Source organism: Sarcophilus harrisii, chromosome 5 (genome assembly GCF_902635505.1).
Source record: "Sarcophilus harrisii chromosome 5, mSarHar1.11, whole genome shotgun sequence".
NCBI lineage: Eukaryota > Metazoa > Chordata > Mammalia > Dasyuromorphia > Dasyuridae > Sarcophilus > Sarcophilus harrisii.
Genome location: NC_045430.1, coordinates 151289807 through 151309144, shown reverse-complemented (window position 1 = coordinate 151309144; position 19338 = coordinate 151289807). Strand labels below are relative to the sequence as shown.

Here is a 19338-nt window from a genome sequence, read left to right as displayed (position 1 = left end):
AGTGCTAAGTGATGGAGATATAAAGCAAGGCAAATATATGATCCTTGCCTTACAGAATTGACTTTCCATGTCAATCACATCTATCACATCTATGTCAATCACATCCATGTCAATCTCTCAGAGATTGGAGGGAGGGTCTGAGTCAATCTCAGAGAGATTGGAGGAGGGATTTTGGTGGAAGGAAACTAACTTTATAACTTTATAACTAGTTATAAGCAGTGTAACAGGTTTTTTTTGGCTTTCACATCTTCACCTAGCCAGTTTCCAGATCTCTTAAGGGGTTCTTCTGACACTGTCTTAAGCTTCTACTTTTTATATCTCCCTCCCATTTTTGGGATAAATCTAGCACCTCAGTTCCATTTAACCATTTAGCATCAAATTAACTTTTCCATAGAAGTATTTGCTTCAAGGATAAAGCAATAAGTAACATCTAAACATTTTCCATTCCCTCAATCCTCACAGTTTGGAAGCATGATATTTTCCATACCATGTAGATCACTGGGAAGGGAAGGGAGATGAGATTCCCAGCTTAAATCAGTGACTACATAGCAACCCATTAAGTTGAAGCCCCAAATCTCTTGCTTCTCAGGATTTGCTCTGTTGACTGCAACATCTGACTGATAAAAAAAGCAATCTCATACTGACAAAAATAGATAATATAGTATCTTCGAATTACAATAGCTTGCTTACTTTGCTTATAGGAAACCTCTTGGGCCCTTGTTCACAACCTATTTCCTCTTAATTTAGACATAATTCTAACAAGTTTTAGCCACCAATGGATTTGAGACAGCAGATTGCAAGGGCTGCAGGAGGCAGGTACACCTAAAACCACAGAAGTAATAACTGAGATAAGAGGAAATAAAATACCAGAAAAAAACCTCAGAGGGGATAAAGTTCAGGATATTTTTCATGCAATTCAATTAGTCCTGTTGAACAATTAGGACTTTTAACCCAATTACTTTTGTTGCTGCATTTATCAAGAAGCCTTTTATAGTCTTATAGATGAATGGGGAGATGTCTTGCTGGAGGGCATACTTAATGTTTGTATTTTGTTTTATCAAGTCATTTTTTTAAAATCAATTTTGTATAATACTTTTTAGTTAACTATGTAACTTGAAAAAAGTGTTTGCTATAGAAAAATGTTGGTAAAAAGCCTATTTCTTTTCTTCTCATATTTTAATCCAGATTATTCTTGATATCTACAGATTATTTTCCAATCATGGCTCCTTAGTACTTAAATTCTTTTATTCTGCTTGCTGTATGGTTTTTTTTTTGTTTTTTTTTGACTTGGTAGCTCTAGATAATGTTCCTGGGAGTTTTCATTTGGGGATTTCTTTCAGGAAGTAATAGGTGGATTCATTCTGTTTTGATTTTGCCTTCTCATTTTAAGAGATGTGGACAAATTTCTGTTATGATTTAATAAAAATATAATGTCTAGGTACTTTTCTGTGGAGGGGGGAGTAGGAGTATTATAGCTTTTAGGTATCTCAGTGATTCTTAATTATCTTTCCAAAACTATGTTCCAAGTCAATTGTTTTTGCTGTTGACACAATATTTTTTCACTCTTTTGATTTAACAATATTTTGATATTTCTTGTTGCCTTGTGGAGTCATTAATTGTTTGATTCATTCAGATTTTCAGAGAATTTCTTGTTTTGTCAAACTTTTGTATTTCTGTGCCAAGTTGTTAATTCCCTTTTCACTTTTTTCTTCCATAATTCTCATTTCCCCCCAGTTTTTTCCTCTAGCTCATTTCATTCATAAAAACTATTTCCTCTCTTTTTAATATCTTGCTTTGCCTCTCCCAGAAATTTTAGTTGAATTTATGCTCAACCTGTGTTTTTCTTTGAGACTTTGCTTGCAAATATTTTGTAATCTTCTGTTCTGGGTTTGTGTCTAGAATATTCATGTCAACATAATAACTCTTACTTATGGTTACAAGAAGCTGCAGCATGTACAGCAGCCACAGCTTAATAAAACTGTTTTGGCTAAAGGGCTGAACCAGATTGAGGGTGATCAACAGGCCTCAAAGCTTTGAGTGAGTTAGGGAGATGTCTACCCCAAGCATGAAGAGTTCCTCTGGTGAAGTGGTCAATAAGAACAGTTTCTTTTAATAGCAATGAAAGCATCTGAAACAGTTACTATGAGCTCTTAGAACTTAGACATTAAAAATACCAAGGTCATCCACTGCATCCTGAGCAGTCTCTAGTTGACTTGATTCTTATCCTGCCAATGGACTTAATTGACTCTGGAAGAGAGAATGAGACTGACAACTTTGTTCAACCCTGCCTTACTTAAATCTAATTCACTTGCAAGTCAAAACATCACCCTGTGAAGTCATTGGCCCTCTTTGAAAACGAAGGATGAACAACAACAGCATCATAATAGCCTTTCATGATGGGATTCTCATTTTGTTTGCTTGTTTTTATAGTCTACTTCTTGACTGCAGACATTAATTACTCTAGGGCGAGGGTCATTTCTGTAGGGACTGTCTGAACTATTTCTGTTGTTGCCTTCTTGGTTTTAAATATTGTGCTATTCCAGGATCCTAAGGATAACTCTGTTTGGAGATCTGAAAGCTTTCAGTGTAATCACAGGCACGTCTGGTTTTGAACAAAGTCTGAATGCTGCTTTCTTTAAGCTATGGAAGTTCCTTTCCTGGGTTTAGATCTGAGCTGCAGACCTTTGGTCTTGCCCCATTTGAAGTTTCAGTAAACTGCTGCTGGATTCAGTAAATTTCAGCCAACTAGAAAGCTTTGCTGGTTCAGAGTAAAAGAACTATAGGCTTCCCTTTGGTCTGGGATTTCTTTCCTGGTTATTCCTTCCTAATCTGAAGAATATTGTAGGAAGAGAAAACAAACCATTTGAGGATACATATCTAATATATATATTAAATATGGGGTCATCTTTTAAAAATTTTGTTTTCTCTCTCAGTACCATCCATTTGGAGTGAGAGATTAGTACTATATAAATTCTTAAATTCTTATTGAAATATAATTTGGATATTACAATTTAAATCTTTTTTTCAACAACGTCAAAATGAAAAAAGGGAAAAGTATAATTATAACTTGACTAATTATAACTTCTTTACAAACTGTAGGGTAAAACTACCCTTGTCTGTATGTTAAAATGTTGTTGCTCTTTGTATGCAAAGGAAGTATATATTTTCCATTATTATTGTTCTTGATTTCACCAATGAAGTTTTAATAAAGGAATTTTTTTCTTATAAATTTCATTAAAATGTTCAACAACAACAAAAAACCCTAGTGGGTTTTTGAACACATTTACCTAAGCAGGACTTGGTCTGTAATGTTGGCCTCTGCTTAATGTGCCGGTTGGAAGGCCACATAAAGAGACACAAATAGATTCTAGAGCTGCTTGTTATATCTAAAATATAATTTGATTCATTACAAATTCCTAAGTTATTTTCTTGCTTTTTATAGAATCTTGTATTCTAATTCTACTTTACAGTTCATTAAAAGTAACTTAGGGAATTTTAAATCTCTTATGTATATTCTTAGTGTCTTGGCAATCTTGGTTTCTTCTTTCTGTAGTCCTTTATTATAAGTTGGATAGCAAATGTTGAATGTTTATTGGAAAAACCTATATAATTCATTTAAAAAGAATATTAATTATGTAAAAATATTCATCACCAAATGCCCTGTGTGTGCATATATGTATGTATATTTAAATCATGCCCATTTTAAGTTTTTCCCCTTACACATTGTTTCTCTTCTCAGTGAACAGATCCATGACAACAGTATTTCTTTAAATTTAAAAAAAAAACTGATTTTTTTTTTGCCTTTCTTTAGTACCCTTAGCACTTAACACAATGCCTGGCACATAGTAGGTGCTTAACAAACTTTTGTTAATTGTCTAAAAACATTTTGTTCAAAGAGCATACTTGGTATTATAGTTAGGACTATAAAGAAATTTTATTCTTTTGCATTTACATGTAGACATTCTTTCAGAATATTGATTAAAATTCTTAATGGGTTTTGTGTATGTGTTTTTAACCAAGCAATTGCACGTCCATTTTTTTTTGTTTGTTTATTTGTCTCTTACTGGTTTTTCAGATAATATTATAGAGATAAAAAGTTATTTCAAAAGAATATATTTTTCATTTTTAAAAATGGCTCTGGTGGTTCCACATAACATTGCACCCTTTTCTGTTGTTGCTTTGTGCATGTTAGGTCCTGAAACCTTACTTTTAAAACAACTCCAGGAGTCTCTGTACTACGCTATCCTCTATCCTTTCCCAAGGATAGAAGAGGAGGTTTTAGAAGATGAATGCTCTTAAAAGTCATTAGTAACTTTGCAGGAGGCAATTTCAGTTGAATTCAGTAATATATGATTCTACACTGGAGAGAATTAAGAACAGAATGAGAGAAAAGGAAGTGAAGGAACTTACCTTAAGTGTTCTTTTCATGGAGTTTAGGCACAAGAGACAGAAGAGATGTGGGACAATAATTAGTAGATATAAATGGATCAAATGAGGATTTGGAGAGATTTTTTTGTTTGTTTTATTGATTAAGGGGGGGGAATCATAGACATATTTGTATGCAGTTGGGAAGCAGTGAGAGACTGAAAATAAATGATAGAGTGAGGATAATCAAGGGGGCAATGTATGTTAGGTTTATAATTTAAAAAAATAAGATCAAATAAAAATAGATTGCTAGTACCATCAACCCAACCCCCCCCCCAAAAAAATTAGGAAAGTCAGAAGGAGTAGTTTTGGTTGATAAGATAATGAATTTATTTTAAGATTTTGCAGGTAGAGTATAATTTTTAAATTTCTTCTTCTAAGTTTAACTGTGTACTTTTATCTTAGCCAGAGATTTTTAATAGTAACACTCTTGGTAATCTCTATAAAGACCTAAAGCAGCCTCTTCTCATGGGTGATATAATTTTTTTTTTCAAATCAGAAACACAAAAATAAAGAAAAAAGGTAACCTTCCTAAGCATATATAAAAACTTGTGATGATTTCTTTCCAGCTGAGGAAACGTTTCCTTGGTAACCATTTTCTAATTCAACCCCTACACTTTCTTGTATGCCTAAATTATGCGGAAGGGGGTTCTTTACTAAAAGTTATGCCAATTTACAACCTGTTTTAGATAGGATAGTGTTTCTGATTATAATTATATTAAAAATCATCTTATCTACATAATGTAAGCCATGGATTTGGGGCTGAAACATAATGTAATTCATCATCCAAATGTAGGAAAATTACAATCAGTAGCTGGGAGAAAGTTGTCCAATGTCTACATATTTCTACAAATTTTCACCTCACCTCAGCCAGTAGGATAGAAGTTAGGGATGAATCACCAAGGATGTATATAAACACAGAAGGACATACAGCCAGTCTGTGAGGAAAGGCTGATTGGGACTTTACTTTAAAAAGCTTAACAAAAGTAGTCCCAGTGTTAAGATAACAAAAAGCTCAAAGATACTTTGCGGTCAGTTTCATTATTAAGGACAAAGCCAATTAAGACCATCTGGACAGAAGAATTTGTTTCAGGCAAAACAAGTAGGAATGCAAAAGATAAGTTGAGCAAATTTTTAGTAAGCAATAACTCAAGGGAATAGCTCATCTTGGTTCTAGAGAAAAGGAGATATGATAACTTTTAGGGGAAAGACAGTGAGTGAGGCTTTCCACGGAATGATTGCAATTTAAGAGAATTTAAGGCAAAAGGTACCTACTTTAGAACCTTGGAATCTACAATATACCTGAGATCTGCATAAGGGTATGATAAGTGCTAAGAAGTTCTGGCAAAAAGGAGGAAGAAATCTCTTTTACTTAGTGGGATTATAGAAAACTTCACGGAAGAAATGTCACCTGAGAATCGATGGAAGAGGAGAGACTTTAACAAGAAGAGATACAAAAGAAGAAAATAATTAGGTTATATTGCCTTATCCTATAATTCTTCTTTTCAAACTTTTATGTATGATTTGATAGAACAAGGAAAGGTGGATGTGTGAAGGAGCAGGAAGACTGAGTTTTTATATTATAATGGGCAGTAGGATCATAATTGGATCATCTAGTCCAGCTCTCTCATTTTACAGAAATTTGCTTCCAAAGTAGTGATGTCCCCTGATCACCATGGAAACAGGGTCTTCTAAATCCAGTATTCTTTCAGCTTCATCATTCTGGGTGTCTGGACCTGAGGCAATGCAGGAAAGGAACTGGTAGCATTGACTTTACCTTTGTACTGCCCTATGTGCATCTGTCTTCTAATACTCTGCCATCCTGGTACAGTCCCTTATCACCTCATGCCTGGCCTGCTGCAGCACTCTTCCCATTAGTTGACCTGTCAAGTCTCTCCCCAATCCAGTCCATCTTTCACTCTGTCAGAGGAATCTGCAAATCTCACTGTGACTCGTACTTCCTAATAAGCTCCAGTGGCTCCCCATCACCTCCAGAATCTGTTTATCCTGCATAATTGTATATCAGTTATATATCTTTTCCTTAGACTGAACTCCTTGAGTTGGAACTCTCTTTTTCTTTTTTTGTATCCCATAGTACATATTCAATAAATGTTTATTGACTTGACTACAAGAAAATTTTCCCAATTGCCTTTAATGTTAAAGATTTTTTTCTAACTCTTATTATCTCTAGTTTATGCTGTGTATAGCTTGTTTGTATATGGTTCATTTAGTTTTGCTTGTTTTTTTTTCCCCCTCATTATTTGAAGTAGTCCCTGGCTCAAAGTAGGTGCTTAATAAATATTTATTGTTGACTTCAGTAGAAAAAGGAGATCAGTGTGGGTTGGAATCATCAGGGAAAGTTTTTTGGAGAATTGACTTGAGGTGAGCCTTGAAGTACAAGTAAGATTCGAATAAGTAGAAAAAAGAGAGACTAGCTTGGAAGTGAGAGGTGATGGTTGTTGTTACTTTTTAACAGAAAAGGTCTTTGGTGGTGGTTGTTTGTTCTCTTTTGTTTGTAGAACCCTCATGTATAATTTCATTAGCTATTTTATTCCTATTCTTCCCTCCTTACCATGAGCCTAGAAAGCCAGCTAAAATATGTTAGTAATGTTAGGGATAAAAAAAATCTTCATGTATGTCCAACCTTTTCCTGTAGAAAAATAATGAAATTTCATTTAAATTTTAATTAGTGGTTTCTTTAGTTTTTGCATTTGTCATTTCAGTCCAATGTGTGGCTGAACGAGATGAGGTGAGATCTTTCAAGACAGCTGTGAAAATTGAGTAAGGCTTCATCTATTTCAGAATTGGAAGGCCTGAAGGACTTTAAGCATCAAGTCAAGGGCATACTTAAGTCCCCTCCCTGCTATCCTCTAAGGGCATACTTAAGTCCCCTTGTTATGGGCAACTATGTACTTATTGGTCTTTATTAAATGCTGTCTGAAAGGAACATGGCTAATTGTGTTGGCAGAAATATAGTCCCTTAACTACTGACAGCTATATTCTCCAGGTTTTTATTTAAATTATTATATACCTAGAAGACATGATATTGGACACATTATGAATTGAAAAATAAATTATGCATTCATTTCTCTCATTTTGAAAGAATTAAGTTATTAAATTTTCACCTAAGTTCTCTTATGGGTTAAAAAATACAGTGGTTAAGAGTGCTAAACTTCAGAATTATCATGGAAAGTTGTGAAAATCCTTTCTATAAAACTTGTAAAATAAATCATTCCACTTGTTTTAAATTGAGGACTATCTAAAACCAAGAGGACACATTAAATTACTTCTTGAGATTTTTTTTTAAATAGTTCTTTCGTTCTCTGATTACTAATTAATTGTACCCTTGTTGTCAACAATACCAGAGCTAAAGAAAATATTAAAAGGTGATTTATTCTCTTTTTCTAAATCCAGATATACCATACCTAAAATATGGATGGTTAGGTTTACATTAGCCAATTAGCTTTTCTCTCTCTACTTAATTCCAGCAATCTAATCACAACCCCAAATTCCAAATACACTGTGTTCCAAATAAATTGATTATTTAGATTTTAGAACACTTTCTCATATAAGGAGAGATGCAAAATGATTATGGATTTTGAAGAACAGTCTGGATGAGGTTAGGCACAGGGCAGAGAGTTGTGAGAACCCCTTCTGATTGGCGCAGGTCCTTCGGAAATGAATTTACAAACCTGAAAAGTTAGACTGGCAAAAAGAAGTTTATTGACACTGGGAAGTCAGCTTTGGCTAGGAGGCTGACTTCCTTAGTAGCAAGATCCGGCCAGAGAAGTAAAAATCTAGCAGAGGTGTCCTGGCAGAGAGAGAAAGTTCCCAGCAGAGAAATCCCAACAGAGGTAAAGAGAGGTGTGGTCCTGTTAGGGAAATAGGTAAGAGAGATAAAGAGGGATTAATGCTGAAAAGAGAATGTCCTCTCAGCAGGCAGAGGGTCCTAGCAGCTGAGCAATCTACTTTAGGCCTTCTGCAAGAAAGTGGGCCAAGTTGCCCATTTTTATAATTTGAAACTTGGTGAGGGGCTGGGTACAGTTTGAGTTGAAATCAGACTGAAATCTTCGAATTAAATAAAAGTTTTCCATTTGAATGAGTGTCCCTAGACTAATCTCCAATTCAATAGAGGTCTGTAGAAATCTAGATCTTCAGTTTGGGCTAAGTAGGAGTGGTCCTGGACTCAATTAGTCCCACCAAGATAAACAGAACGAAACCACTTTATCTTGCTTCTCTAGGGTGGATCTCTCAGGGGAGAGCTTCTCCAAAGGTTCAAGGAGTTTCTCAAGTATTTCTCCCAAAGTCAGAGAGAGAGTTTCAGTGTTCCCCACATCAGTCTATAGAAGTTACCAAAAACATATTTTAAGTGTGATACTTCACAAAACAATCTTTTAACTACCATATGTAACTATATATGGGGAAAGTATACATCATTCCAACTTGGAATACCAAAAATACATCCTTCTCTAGTCCTATAATAAGAATCAGGACACTCCCCAGATTGAAGCTGTTGATGACTTCCCGGCTTAGGTCAAAGAACTTCAATAGGTAAAGAGCTTGAGGATATTGAATTAAGTGATAGATATAGGGATTCTGGAGCTAGTTACAGATTGGCCTCTGAGGTAGGCAAAAGTTAAGCAGAAAAATATAAAACGTTGTAACAGCTGTAGAATAAATACCATCTACTTATCTTTAAATCCTAGAGACTTTCCCTAGCTTTGCTATTTACTAGGTGATCTTGAGCAGTCTCTCCTGTCTGGGCCTCAGTTTCCAAATTTGTAAAGTGTATTATAACTTCTCTAAGATTTCTTGTAGTTGTATGATATTTGGTTTGGATTAGTTCCACAGTTTCCTTCTTCCTTTATTACAGAGTGCTGAGGAATTAAAACTGAGTTCCTTTCTAAAAAAAAAAAAAAAACCCTTTTGTCTCTTCCACGCCTTCCTTTCCCTCCTCCTCTCCCCCTCCCCTCCCCCCCACGCTTATACTTCTTGTGAGGGAAGTTAAAAGTGGATGTGAATAAAGTTTAGGGAATAGGTAGGCTTGAAGTAAGATTAATCTGTATTTCAAAGGAAATTCACTCTTATCTTGTCCATTTTATCTTAAGTGATAGGCTCTGGGATGAGGAAAAGATGATAGGGTGGGAGGAGTACTGAGAGGGGAGTATAAGGTAAAATATGAGAAGGATGGGAATTTACTAAATTCTAAGGATTCGATTCAAATCCACAAAAATGTATTAAAACCTATAAGCAAGATGCTATGCTAAGCTATTGGAATAAAAAAAAAAAAGCAAAAAGTAAGGAAAGTTTGGAGGGAGCTGGATTTAGAGAATAAGATAATTAGTTCCATTTTGGATAAATATCCATTTGGAACTATGTAACAGTTCTTAGCCACAGCTGAGTAGTACCTTGAACAGATGTGTAGGCCTGAAATCAGGAAGATTCATCTTCCTGAATTCAAATCTGGCCCCAGACATTTACTAGCTATGTGACCCTGGACACTTAACCCTGTTTACTTCTGTTTTCTCATCTCTAAAGGAGCTGGAAAAGGAAAGGGCAAACCCACTTCAGTATCTTTGCCAAGAAAACCCCAAATGGGGTCACAAAGAGTCAGACATGATGGAAATAACTGAATAATGACTGCAATTGGCAATTTTTTAATTTTTAAAAAATAACATAATGAGATGAAAATTGTTAGGTATTTTTATGGTTATAATAATTTAGTGAATCATTTTCACACTTCTTTTATCCATTCATATAAGCACTTATTAATCATTTTCTATGTGCAGAGAACTCTGTGCTAGATGCCAAGGGGCATAAAATTATTTTTAAAGGTATATCCATATTATTATTATTATTATTATTATTTTTGCTGAGGCAATTGGAGTTAAATGAGTTGCCCAGGGTCATACGGTTAGGAAATTTTAAGTGTCCAAGGCCACATTTGAACTTAGGTCCTTCTGACTTAAGGACTGGTGCTCTATCCCCCCTGTCCATATTATTTTTAAAGGTACATCAATGCCTCCATCGACCCTATGGTGTAATGAAGGAATAGCATACAGGCACAAAGTAAGTATATTAGGTAGTTGCCAAACAAAGATTAGAGGGTAAATTATTACAAAGGGTAGCAAGGAAGGATGTAGTTTTTTTCACTATAAATGAAGAGAATATATTATTTCCTTTCTTTAAAATTTGCTCTGTCAGTTGCAGTTAATCCAATTCTTAATTGGTTTTTATGTAAATAGACACTTATGGAACAAAATTGTTTCTTCCTTATTTTTCCTGAGCAGGTTTCATTTATCTTTTAAATAATAAACATTAACAAATATTAAATCAATATATGATCAATTTTTAAATGTTTTCAGGGCTTTAATATTAGGGCTTTTTGTTTTGCCCTTGGTCTATAAGTTTTAGATTTAACTCAGTCAAGCATGTAATATTTTCTCCTAAAACTCATGCATTTAGAAGTGGACTATAAGTTGGAAGTTACAAGTTCTTCATGCCTACACACCTGCTCACCTATCCATGGCATGACCTTGGACAAGCTGTTGACCTTCTTGGAGTTTTCATCTGAGAAATATGAGCCTATCTTTTAGAGGCATAAATGAGGGTTAATAAGTATATTTTACAGAATTACAAAATTTTGCAATTGAAAGAACCTCACTGACCATCTAGTCCAATTCATACTTGGAAAAAAAAAATCCTGCCTAAAATATACCCAAATAGTAGCAACTCTGATCGAAAAGCTCCAATAAAGGAGAACCCACTGGTTGCAAAGGATTCCCATTCCATTTTTGGGTACCCCTAATTGTTAAGCAATTTTCTTGACATTAAACCTAAATTTGCCTCTCTACATATGTTCTTTGCTTCAAGTTCTATCCTCTAAGGCCAAATAGAACAATTGATTAAAATGTGTTTATTAAGCACTTACTATAAACTAGGTATCCTACTATACACTAGGGATAACAAATCAAAGTGAAATAATCCTTGCCTTCAAGGCATTGTAAGGACAGAGTCAGCATTGACATATACATATTTTAAAAACTGATAAGGTAATTTTAATAGTGAGGAAAAGTTCTAGAAATTGGGGAGATCGGGAAAGGTCTCACTCACAACATGTGCATGGACTGTTATTTGAAGGAAGAACAGAATTCCAAAAGGTAGAGGTGAGGAGGGAAGGTATTCTAGGCCTTGGGCAAGCCAATATGTATAAATTCCAGCTGGTCTTTGTTAGCCCAGTAATCAAACAAAACTCTCTTCATTTATAGCCTTTCAGAATCTGACTCTATCCTATGTTTCCAATCTTAATACATGTTACCCTCTTCCATGGGCTTTCTGGTCAAGCTGGACCACTAGAATTTACTTGGGGGTAGGGATGACATTATAAGGGAAAGACATTTGGAATGGAGAGAAATTTGAGGCACAGAGACCAAATAGCAGACTATTGAAATGATCAAGAAGGGAGGAATAAAGACATTAACTAGGATGATGTTATTGTGTAGAGAGAAGGGGATAGGTCTAAGAAATATGGAAATAGAAACAAGATCTTTCAATAGATTAAAAATGAGAGACAGAATGAGGAATGGCTGTGAGGGTTTTTGAATTGTGATGATGTAGAAAAATGGTGGTGGACTTAATGGTAATAAAGGAGTTTGAAAGAGGGATGACTTTGGGGAAATAAATGAGTTGATAGTTATGAGACATATCCAGTAGACTATTACTGATATTGGCCTAGAGTTGGGTGATATACTAGGACTGGATATAAAAAACCAAGTCCTCTGCATTAAGAGGGTAGTTAAAGCCATGTGTTGAGGGCCCAACTTTGGAGAAACAAGTATACTTAAAACAAGGTGTTAACTCAGTGGAATTGATGAGATGATTGTTCTCTAGTTCACATATATACTTAATACTTAGCATGGTGATGTAATGGTTCTCTAAGTTCATATATATTCAGTGTGTTGTAATGTTATAATTACAATAACGTATATAAGGGCATCTTTGACCTTCTTCGTGGTGGTTCTCCTGCACTAAGATGAAACTGGCAGACCAGCAGACTGGCAGAGGAGACTGGATCAGACTATGACAGACACAGACTGTGAAGGAGACAATAAAGACTTTGGACTTTATTCCTGACTGTTCTCATGGTGATTCTTCTGCTGAGACCAAGGCCCTTCCTGAGGACCTCCAGAAAGCTATCTTGGACATTAGACCATGGAAACCATTGAGATAAGCAAATGAGGGATGGAGAGAGAAAGAAGGAAAAAAAGGGCCTAGGACATGATGTGGATGATGACCCAGTGGTCATTGATGATGATGATGATGATGACCCAGTGCATTGCCTGGCAAATAGTAGCAATTTAATAAACACTTATTGATTGATTTAACAAAAGATATTGAAAAGAAGCTATCAGACAAATTGAAGGAGAACTTGGAAAGAACAGGGTTGTGACAACTCAGAAATGACAAATTATCTCGGAGAAAAGGTTGGTTAACAATGTTAAATGCCACAGAGAGCTCGATAAGAATTAGGACTGAGAAAGGCATGAGATTTGGTGTTTAAGAGATCAGTAGTAACTTTGGAAAGAACAATTTCAGGTGAGTGATTAGTTAAGAAACCATGTTGCAAAGAGGTGAGAATTGAGTGAGAGGAGAAGTAGAGAGTGAGAATAGACCACTTTTTCCAAGTAGTCTGGTAGCAAAGTATATAGATAAAATGTTGGATAAATAGCATGAGGGAATGTAAGGATGTTGGCAAACTTTGATGTGTTTGTACTCAGCAGGGAAAAAACCAGTACACTGGGAAATAAAAATAAATAAATGAATAAAATTTTTATTAAGCATTTACTATGTATAAATATTGAAGATGAGAAAGAAGAATAAAGGAGAGTAGTGGAGAGTAATTTGCTGGAGAAGAGATCTTTACATGTACAAATGTACATCTTCTCATCACCTGCTCCAAGACTGGAGCAAAGGAGAGAGTGGAAGATGATGTAAAGAGATCTGGAGAAGGACAAAAGAGGGAACTTCTCCTGAATGGTTTCTCAGGAAAGTATGAGGTGAAATCCTCTGCCAAGAGGAAAGGGGAGGCTGAAGGAGTTTGAGGATAGAAGTGGATGTGGTGAAGGGGATAAAGCATTAGTTAAGAAGAATTAAAAGGATTACTTTGTAGGGGGTGGAATCAGCACAATTGTGTGACTTCTTCAGGCTCTCTTCAGCAGTCTATGTATGCATAGAAGAGAAAGGTGATTTGGGAAAGTAAGCTAGAGTTGGGGTTTAGTGAGATACATGTGGCCATAGAGCAAGAATAAAGAAGAAGCCTAATCTCTTTTACATGGGACAGATAGCAAAATATTAGCAATTCTCTCCTCCCCCTCTCCAGAATTCTCTTTGCTAGGCTAGCCTTCCCTAGTTTCTTCAATGGATTTGAGCGTTGATATCCTGATGCCTTCCACTGAGCTTTCTGTAACCCAGAATGTCAAACTTTTGTCTTCCTGCTACATTTAGCCTAGGTTAAAATGTCACTGAGAAATGGTTAACAAAATAAACCAAAATACAATATATCCTGATGTTCTTATTGTTCAGTAAACTCTTCAAGACCCTATTTGGCATTTTCTTGGCAAAGATTCAGATGTGGTTTACCATTTCCTTCTCTAGCTCATTTTACAGATGAGGAAACTGAGGCAGACAAGGTGACTTAACCCTGCCCAGGATCACATAGTAAGTTTCTGAGATCAAATTTGAACTCACGTCTTCTTGATTCCAGGCCCAGCACTCTATTCACTGTTCCATCTGTGTACCCTCACAATCTATTATAAATAATGTTAGTTTGTGATTCTCTAAGTCAATATGCAGCCTACCTCTGTTTGAGTTGGACAACACTGCTCTCATCCTACTATGTCTTTAGACTCTGATGTATATTTGTTACAAGAGTTTGGGTTTTCTTTTTTTATCCAGGAGAAAGGGTTGAGAGAAGGCAAGAAAAAAAATGCTATGCTTGTTAATTGGGGGAAATTTTCAGTTTAGAAAATCTGATGCCAGAGCTGAACACAAGACTCTACAGTACCTAGTTTGTAGTTCACTAAAACTTACCACTTACATTAAAAAAAAAAAAAAAAATTATGCCGAAGTTTATAACTCATGGAACAAATACTAGAGACGTATCTAAGTGTGCACTTGGCCTAATGACATATAGTTTCTTCAGAATAATTGCCAACACATACAAGATGTGTTGGTCACTTCTTACCTCCTATTGGGGGCTTGTTAGAGGAGTGTCACATCATCTAGTGGAGTCTTCGCTGGGTATTTCATGTGTCCCTAATCTAGTTCTGTTTCTACAGTTCCAGACCCATCTCTACTAATGTATACCTAGGTCTTCTCCTAATTCAAAGATTAACTCTTAAATTCTTATACAATTAACAAGTTCACTGATATGTTCTGAGGTTAAGGGTCTGTCAGCTTGTTTTAACTTTTTTATATGTATTCATTTATTGCAGCTCTCCACACAAGGAGAAGCAAGTCAGGTCATTGGTCCTCTTACAGAAGGACAGAGAAGGAATGTAGCAGTAGTTAATTCATTATACAAATTACACCAGTCGGTTATGAAGGTAAGTTTTATTTATTCTTTCATTTTAATTAAGGCCTTTTGATTTTGCCTCAGGGTTTCCCTTCCACAGACTAAGAGAATATATGAATTTTTAGGTTTTTAAAAAATATGAATATGGCAGAAAATGCAGTAATTTATAGAAAATTTGTATGAGGAAAAATAGTATTTTCTAAGTGGGCCTTTCATTATAGGCATAGTCTTTTAGCTATACAGGTTGCTTAGTGTTTTTTTCATTTTAACAGTACCAAAGATGTTTGATCCTCATGCATGGATGTGGATTTAGTTGTCTTTATCTTGTAGATGATTAAAAATATGAACCAAATGTGCTTCATATGATAAAATGGAATGGATGTTGGCTATATAAACAAAGGATTGTGTTCCATTTCTGTCTCTTCTGTTTACCATCTCTGTGATCTTGGGAAAGTCATTTAATCTATGAGCCTCAGCTTTTTCAACTTTAAAATGAAAAATAAAATTGTCCTACAAGACCTTGTAGATGTAATCCTTTCAATCTGGGATCCTATGAAGAATATAATTTGGCTTTGGTCTTGGAAAAACTAATATGACATTATTCTATGGTGAAATAGGTGTATATGTGAAACTGTTACCAAAATAAAGCAATTTCTCATTGCCAAAAATGGCACTAACGTCACTGAAATTTCTCACTCTTCTTTCCAGTGATTAGCTTTTTTTTTCTTTTCTTTTTTTTTTTTTCAATGATTAGCTTTAAAGCAAATTCATTTCAAGTTTAAAAATATGTAGTATGTTCTTTTCACTTTCCTTGGGTGACATGATTGAATTTTTTTTCTATTAATAATACCTCTCTCAGAATAAATTATTGATTGATCTCTAACCTTCTCATATATTATCCAAGGTGTTTTGAATTACTACTGCCAGAAGCACATTCTGGCTGAAAGTAAAAATATAAAGTCCTTTTGATACTATTGATGGTAACAATTTGAATATGCTTTATTTAACCAATCTGTTCTTTAGGGGAAAAAATAAAATATTTGGGAACCCTGAAAAAAAATTAGAAGTTAAATGATATTCTCATGTTTCTGACCTAGAGTGTAGTAATTATATTTCAATTTACTTAAAAGATTCTTTATTATTTTATTCTTTTAATTATTTGGACAATTCTTTTGTGTGAGTTAGTCATTTTATAAAAAGTATGTTTTGCTTAGTAAGCAAAACATATATAAAGCGATTATTTCCTTAACAAATTACAATTACCCTCTTTCTTCTCCCCTTCCCTCCAAAAAAACCCAACAACCCTAAGGTTGTATTTTTTCATGCCATCTCATTATTATTCTAGAGAACTAATGGAAGATTCTGTTGAGGCCGATTTAAATGTCTCTATTGATACTCTTAAGATTTTTTATAATGTGCTGTATTGATTTGTAAAAAGTGAAATGTCTGGCATTTATGTTTTAAGGACTTTCCGAAAATTAGATTCTGTTTCAGATTCCCCTTGGGACCCCGAAGCATTGATTCTCTCCTTTCCCTTCCCTCTGCTTTTTCTACCTCTTTCTTCTCCCCCTTTTCTTTTCTCTTCTTTTTTTTTTTTTCATCTTATATATCTTTCTCTCTTTCTCTTTTTTAAGATATATGACATAAATGTATTACTTTGAGCTTCATCATCTATATTTCTGTACTGATAAAGAATATGGGGAAAAAAATCTTTAATGTTCTTGATAGTTCTCATTTTTTAATGTGCCATATGCTGTTTTTAAAATAACCTGCATATATCAAAAAGTACAAATGGATTTTTTAAATGTTATGAGAAATGTCTCTAAAATATTAAGCATAATTTAAATATGTAGTCTTGAGAGATTTTGTTACTTTCTGGTAGCCAATATTGGCAGGCATAGATGACTTCAACAATGTTTTATTTTGATTAAAATTCTTTTTTTAGGTAATTTCCAATCAGAGTTCATTTCCAGCAGCAGCAGAGGAAACAATAGCTGCAGCCCTAAAGGTAAAATAATTTAATTTATTCTTGATTATTAGAAATGATTTAAGAATACTATTTTGTGTTACTTGAGGTTAAAAACTCACATTAAAAAAGTTTAAAAGTTAGAACACATCCATACTTTGCTTTATAGACAAAACCCTTCTGAAAATCCATATTTTGTCCATTTTGATAAGGAAAAAAATTATATTTATATTTTATTGTATTTGAACATTTAAAAATACCATTTTGAACTTGTAACAAAGGGTCAAAATGATACAGAGTGATTCAACTTTATTGCTAATAAATGTCATGTATAATTAGTTTTTTTCCTTTTTTTTTTTTAATTATAGCTTTTTATTTACAAGTTATATGCATATGGGTAATTTCACAGCATTGACAATTGCCAAACCTTTTGTTCCAATTTTTCCTCTCCTTTCTCCCCATCTCCTCTCCCAAATGGCATGTTGACCAATACATGCTAAATATGTTAAAGTATAAATTAAATACAATATAAGTATACATATCCTAACAGTTATTTTGCTGTACAAAAAGAATTGGACTTAGAAATAGTGTACAATTAGCCTGTGAAGGAAATCCAAAATGCAGGTGGACAAAAATATAGGGATTGGGAATTCTATGTAATGATTCATAGTCACCTCCCAGAGTTCTTTTGCTGGGTGTAGCTGGTTCAATTCATTACTGCTCTATTGGAACTGATTTGGTTCATCTCATTGTTGAAGTGGGTCACGTCTATCAGAATTGATCATCATATAATATTGTTGTTGAAGTATATAATGATCTCCTGGTCCTGCTCATTTCACTCAGTATCAGTTCGTGTAAGTCTCTCCAGGCCTTTCTGAAATCATCCTGTTGGTCATTTTGATAAGGAAAATTTTGAAGTATTCTTGAAACCCTCAGTCCCCCCAAGTCACTTCTTTTTTTACCAAAATATGCCTTAATAGAAACCACATAAGCAGTGTTAATGAAATATACATAAACAGTGTTAATGGCACTTATCAAAAAGAAAAGACTGGGTATGATAATTGAGGTAGAAAGAAGATGAAATTAGAGTGAATGAGTCTGTCACTGAAAGCAGCTGGTGATGTGGTGAAGAGAGAAATGGGCCTGAAATAATGGACCTGAATTCAAATTTGAACTCAGATACTTATTACGAGCTGTATAACTCAGGGAAAATTATTGAATTTGTTTGCCTTAGTTTCCTTAATTATAAAATGGGAGTAATAATAGCACTTATCTAACAGAATAGTTGTGAGGATCAAATGAGATAATATTGTAAAAAGTGTACATAGCTTAGACACCGTAGGTATTCTATAAATGTTTATTCCCTTCCCTCTCCTTGCTGAAAAAATGCTTAAAATAGGATTCTCATTTTCTTTATCATTCAATTCTGGAGCTGTCTGTACAGATTTTGAGGACTTAAAACTTTGTTAGTATCCACTGTGGGCTTCATGGCTACTGAAGCTATACCGGGGGGATGAACACTCAAACCACTATTGCATTAAAATATTAATTTATTTTCATTGTCAGTGAATGAGTGAGTGAATGTGTGTGTGTGTGTGTGTGTGTGTGTGTGCACGTGCGCCCGTGTGTGTTTTATTCCTACTATTCATTATGGTTTTTGTGGTTGATCCCTTTTGATTTAGAACATATGCATTTCTTTTCATGGCTGCTTTTTGAAGGAAATTGCCCACAATAACTAAAAGTAGTCCATATAGCAAACATTAAGTATAGATAATTGTTGTCCATTACAATGAAAATTTGTAGAACCAGTGTATGTAGAGATGCCAGACTGACTGTACACAGACTGCTCTACAGAATAGATTCCATGGACATAACCACCTTTAATCATAGGCTCTTTGATGGGGATGAAGCCCTAGAGATCAACCTACAGGCTCCTAATCTTATAAAGGAAGAAATCAAAGACTGGAGCAGTAAGGCGATTTGTACCAAATCTAATTGATAATTAGGGACGGAGCCCTCCTTTAAACCCAGGATTCCCAACAATCCAATGTTCTCTCCACTACACACATTTATTTAAATATATAATAACTTGAATGAAACATTAGTACATCCCTAAATAAGAGCCTATCTTTCCTGAAGTGGAAGTCGTGACCCAGAAGGCCAAATTCCATTCTCCAACATGACCTTTTTAATCATTTGTTCATTTCCCTTATACACCATTCTCTTTTGAAATACCTGTTCATCTGGTGTTTGTCTTGATGAATTCCCAAAGTTAACATATTTCCATTCAAATGTCTGATTAGCCCCAGATTTCTTGAAAAGCCAAACTCTATCCCAGGACCAACCTCAAGACCTAGAATTCAGGTAGAATTAC

At 34.7% G+C, this 19338-nt stretch overlaps 1 protein-coding gene across 1 annotated transcript in view; it reads left to right on the top strand.

Moving 5' to 3' along the window:
* COG5 (component of oligomeric golgi complex 5) overlaps positions 1–19338 on the top strand; it is a 328255-nt gene that overhangs the window by 274473 nt on the left and 34444 nt on the right. Inside the window, exons 15-16 of the mRNA XM_031938757.1 lie at positions 14919–15029; positions 16944–17006. Of these exons, the coding sequence (XP_031794617.1) occupies positions 14919–15029; positions 16944–17006 (174 nt within the window). The remainder of the gene's footprint in view (positions 1–14918; positions 15030–16943; positions 17007–19338) is intronic.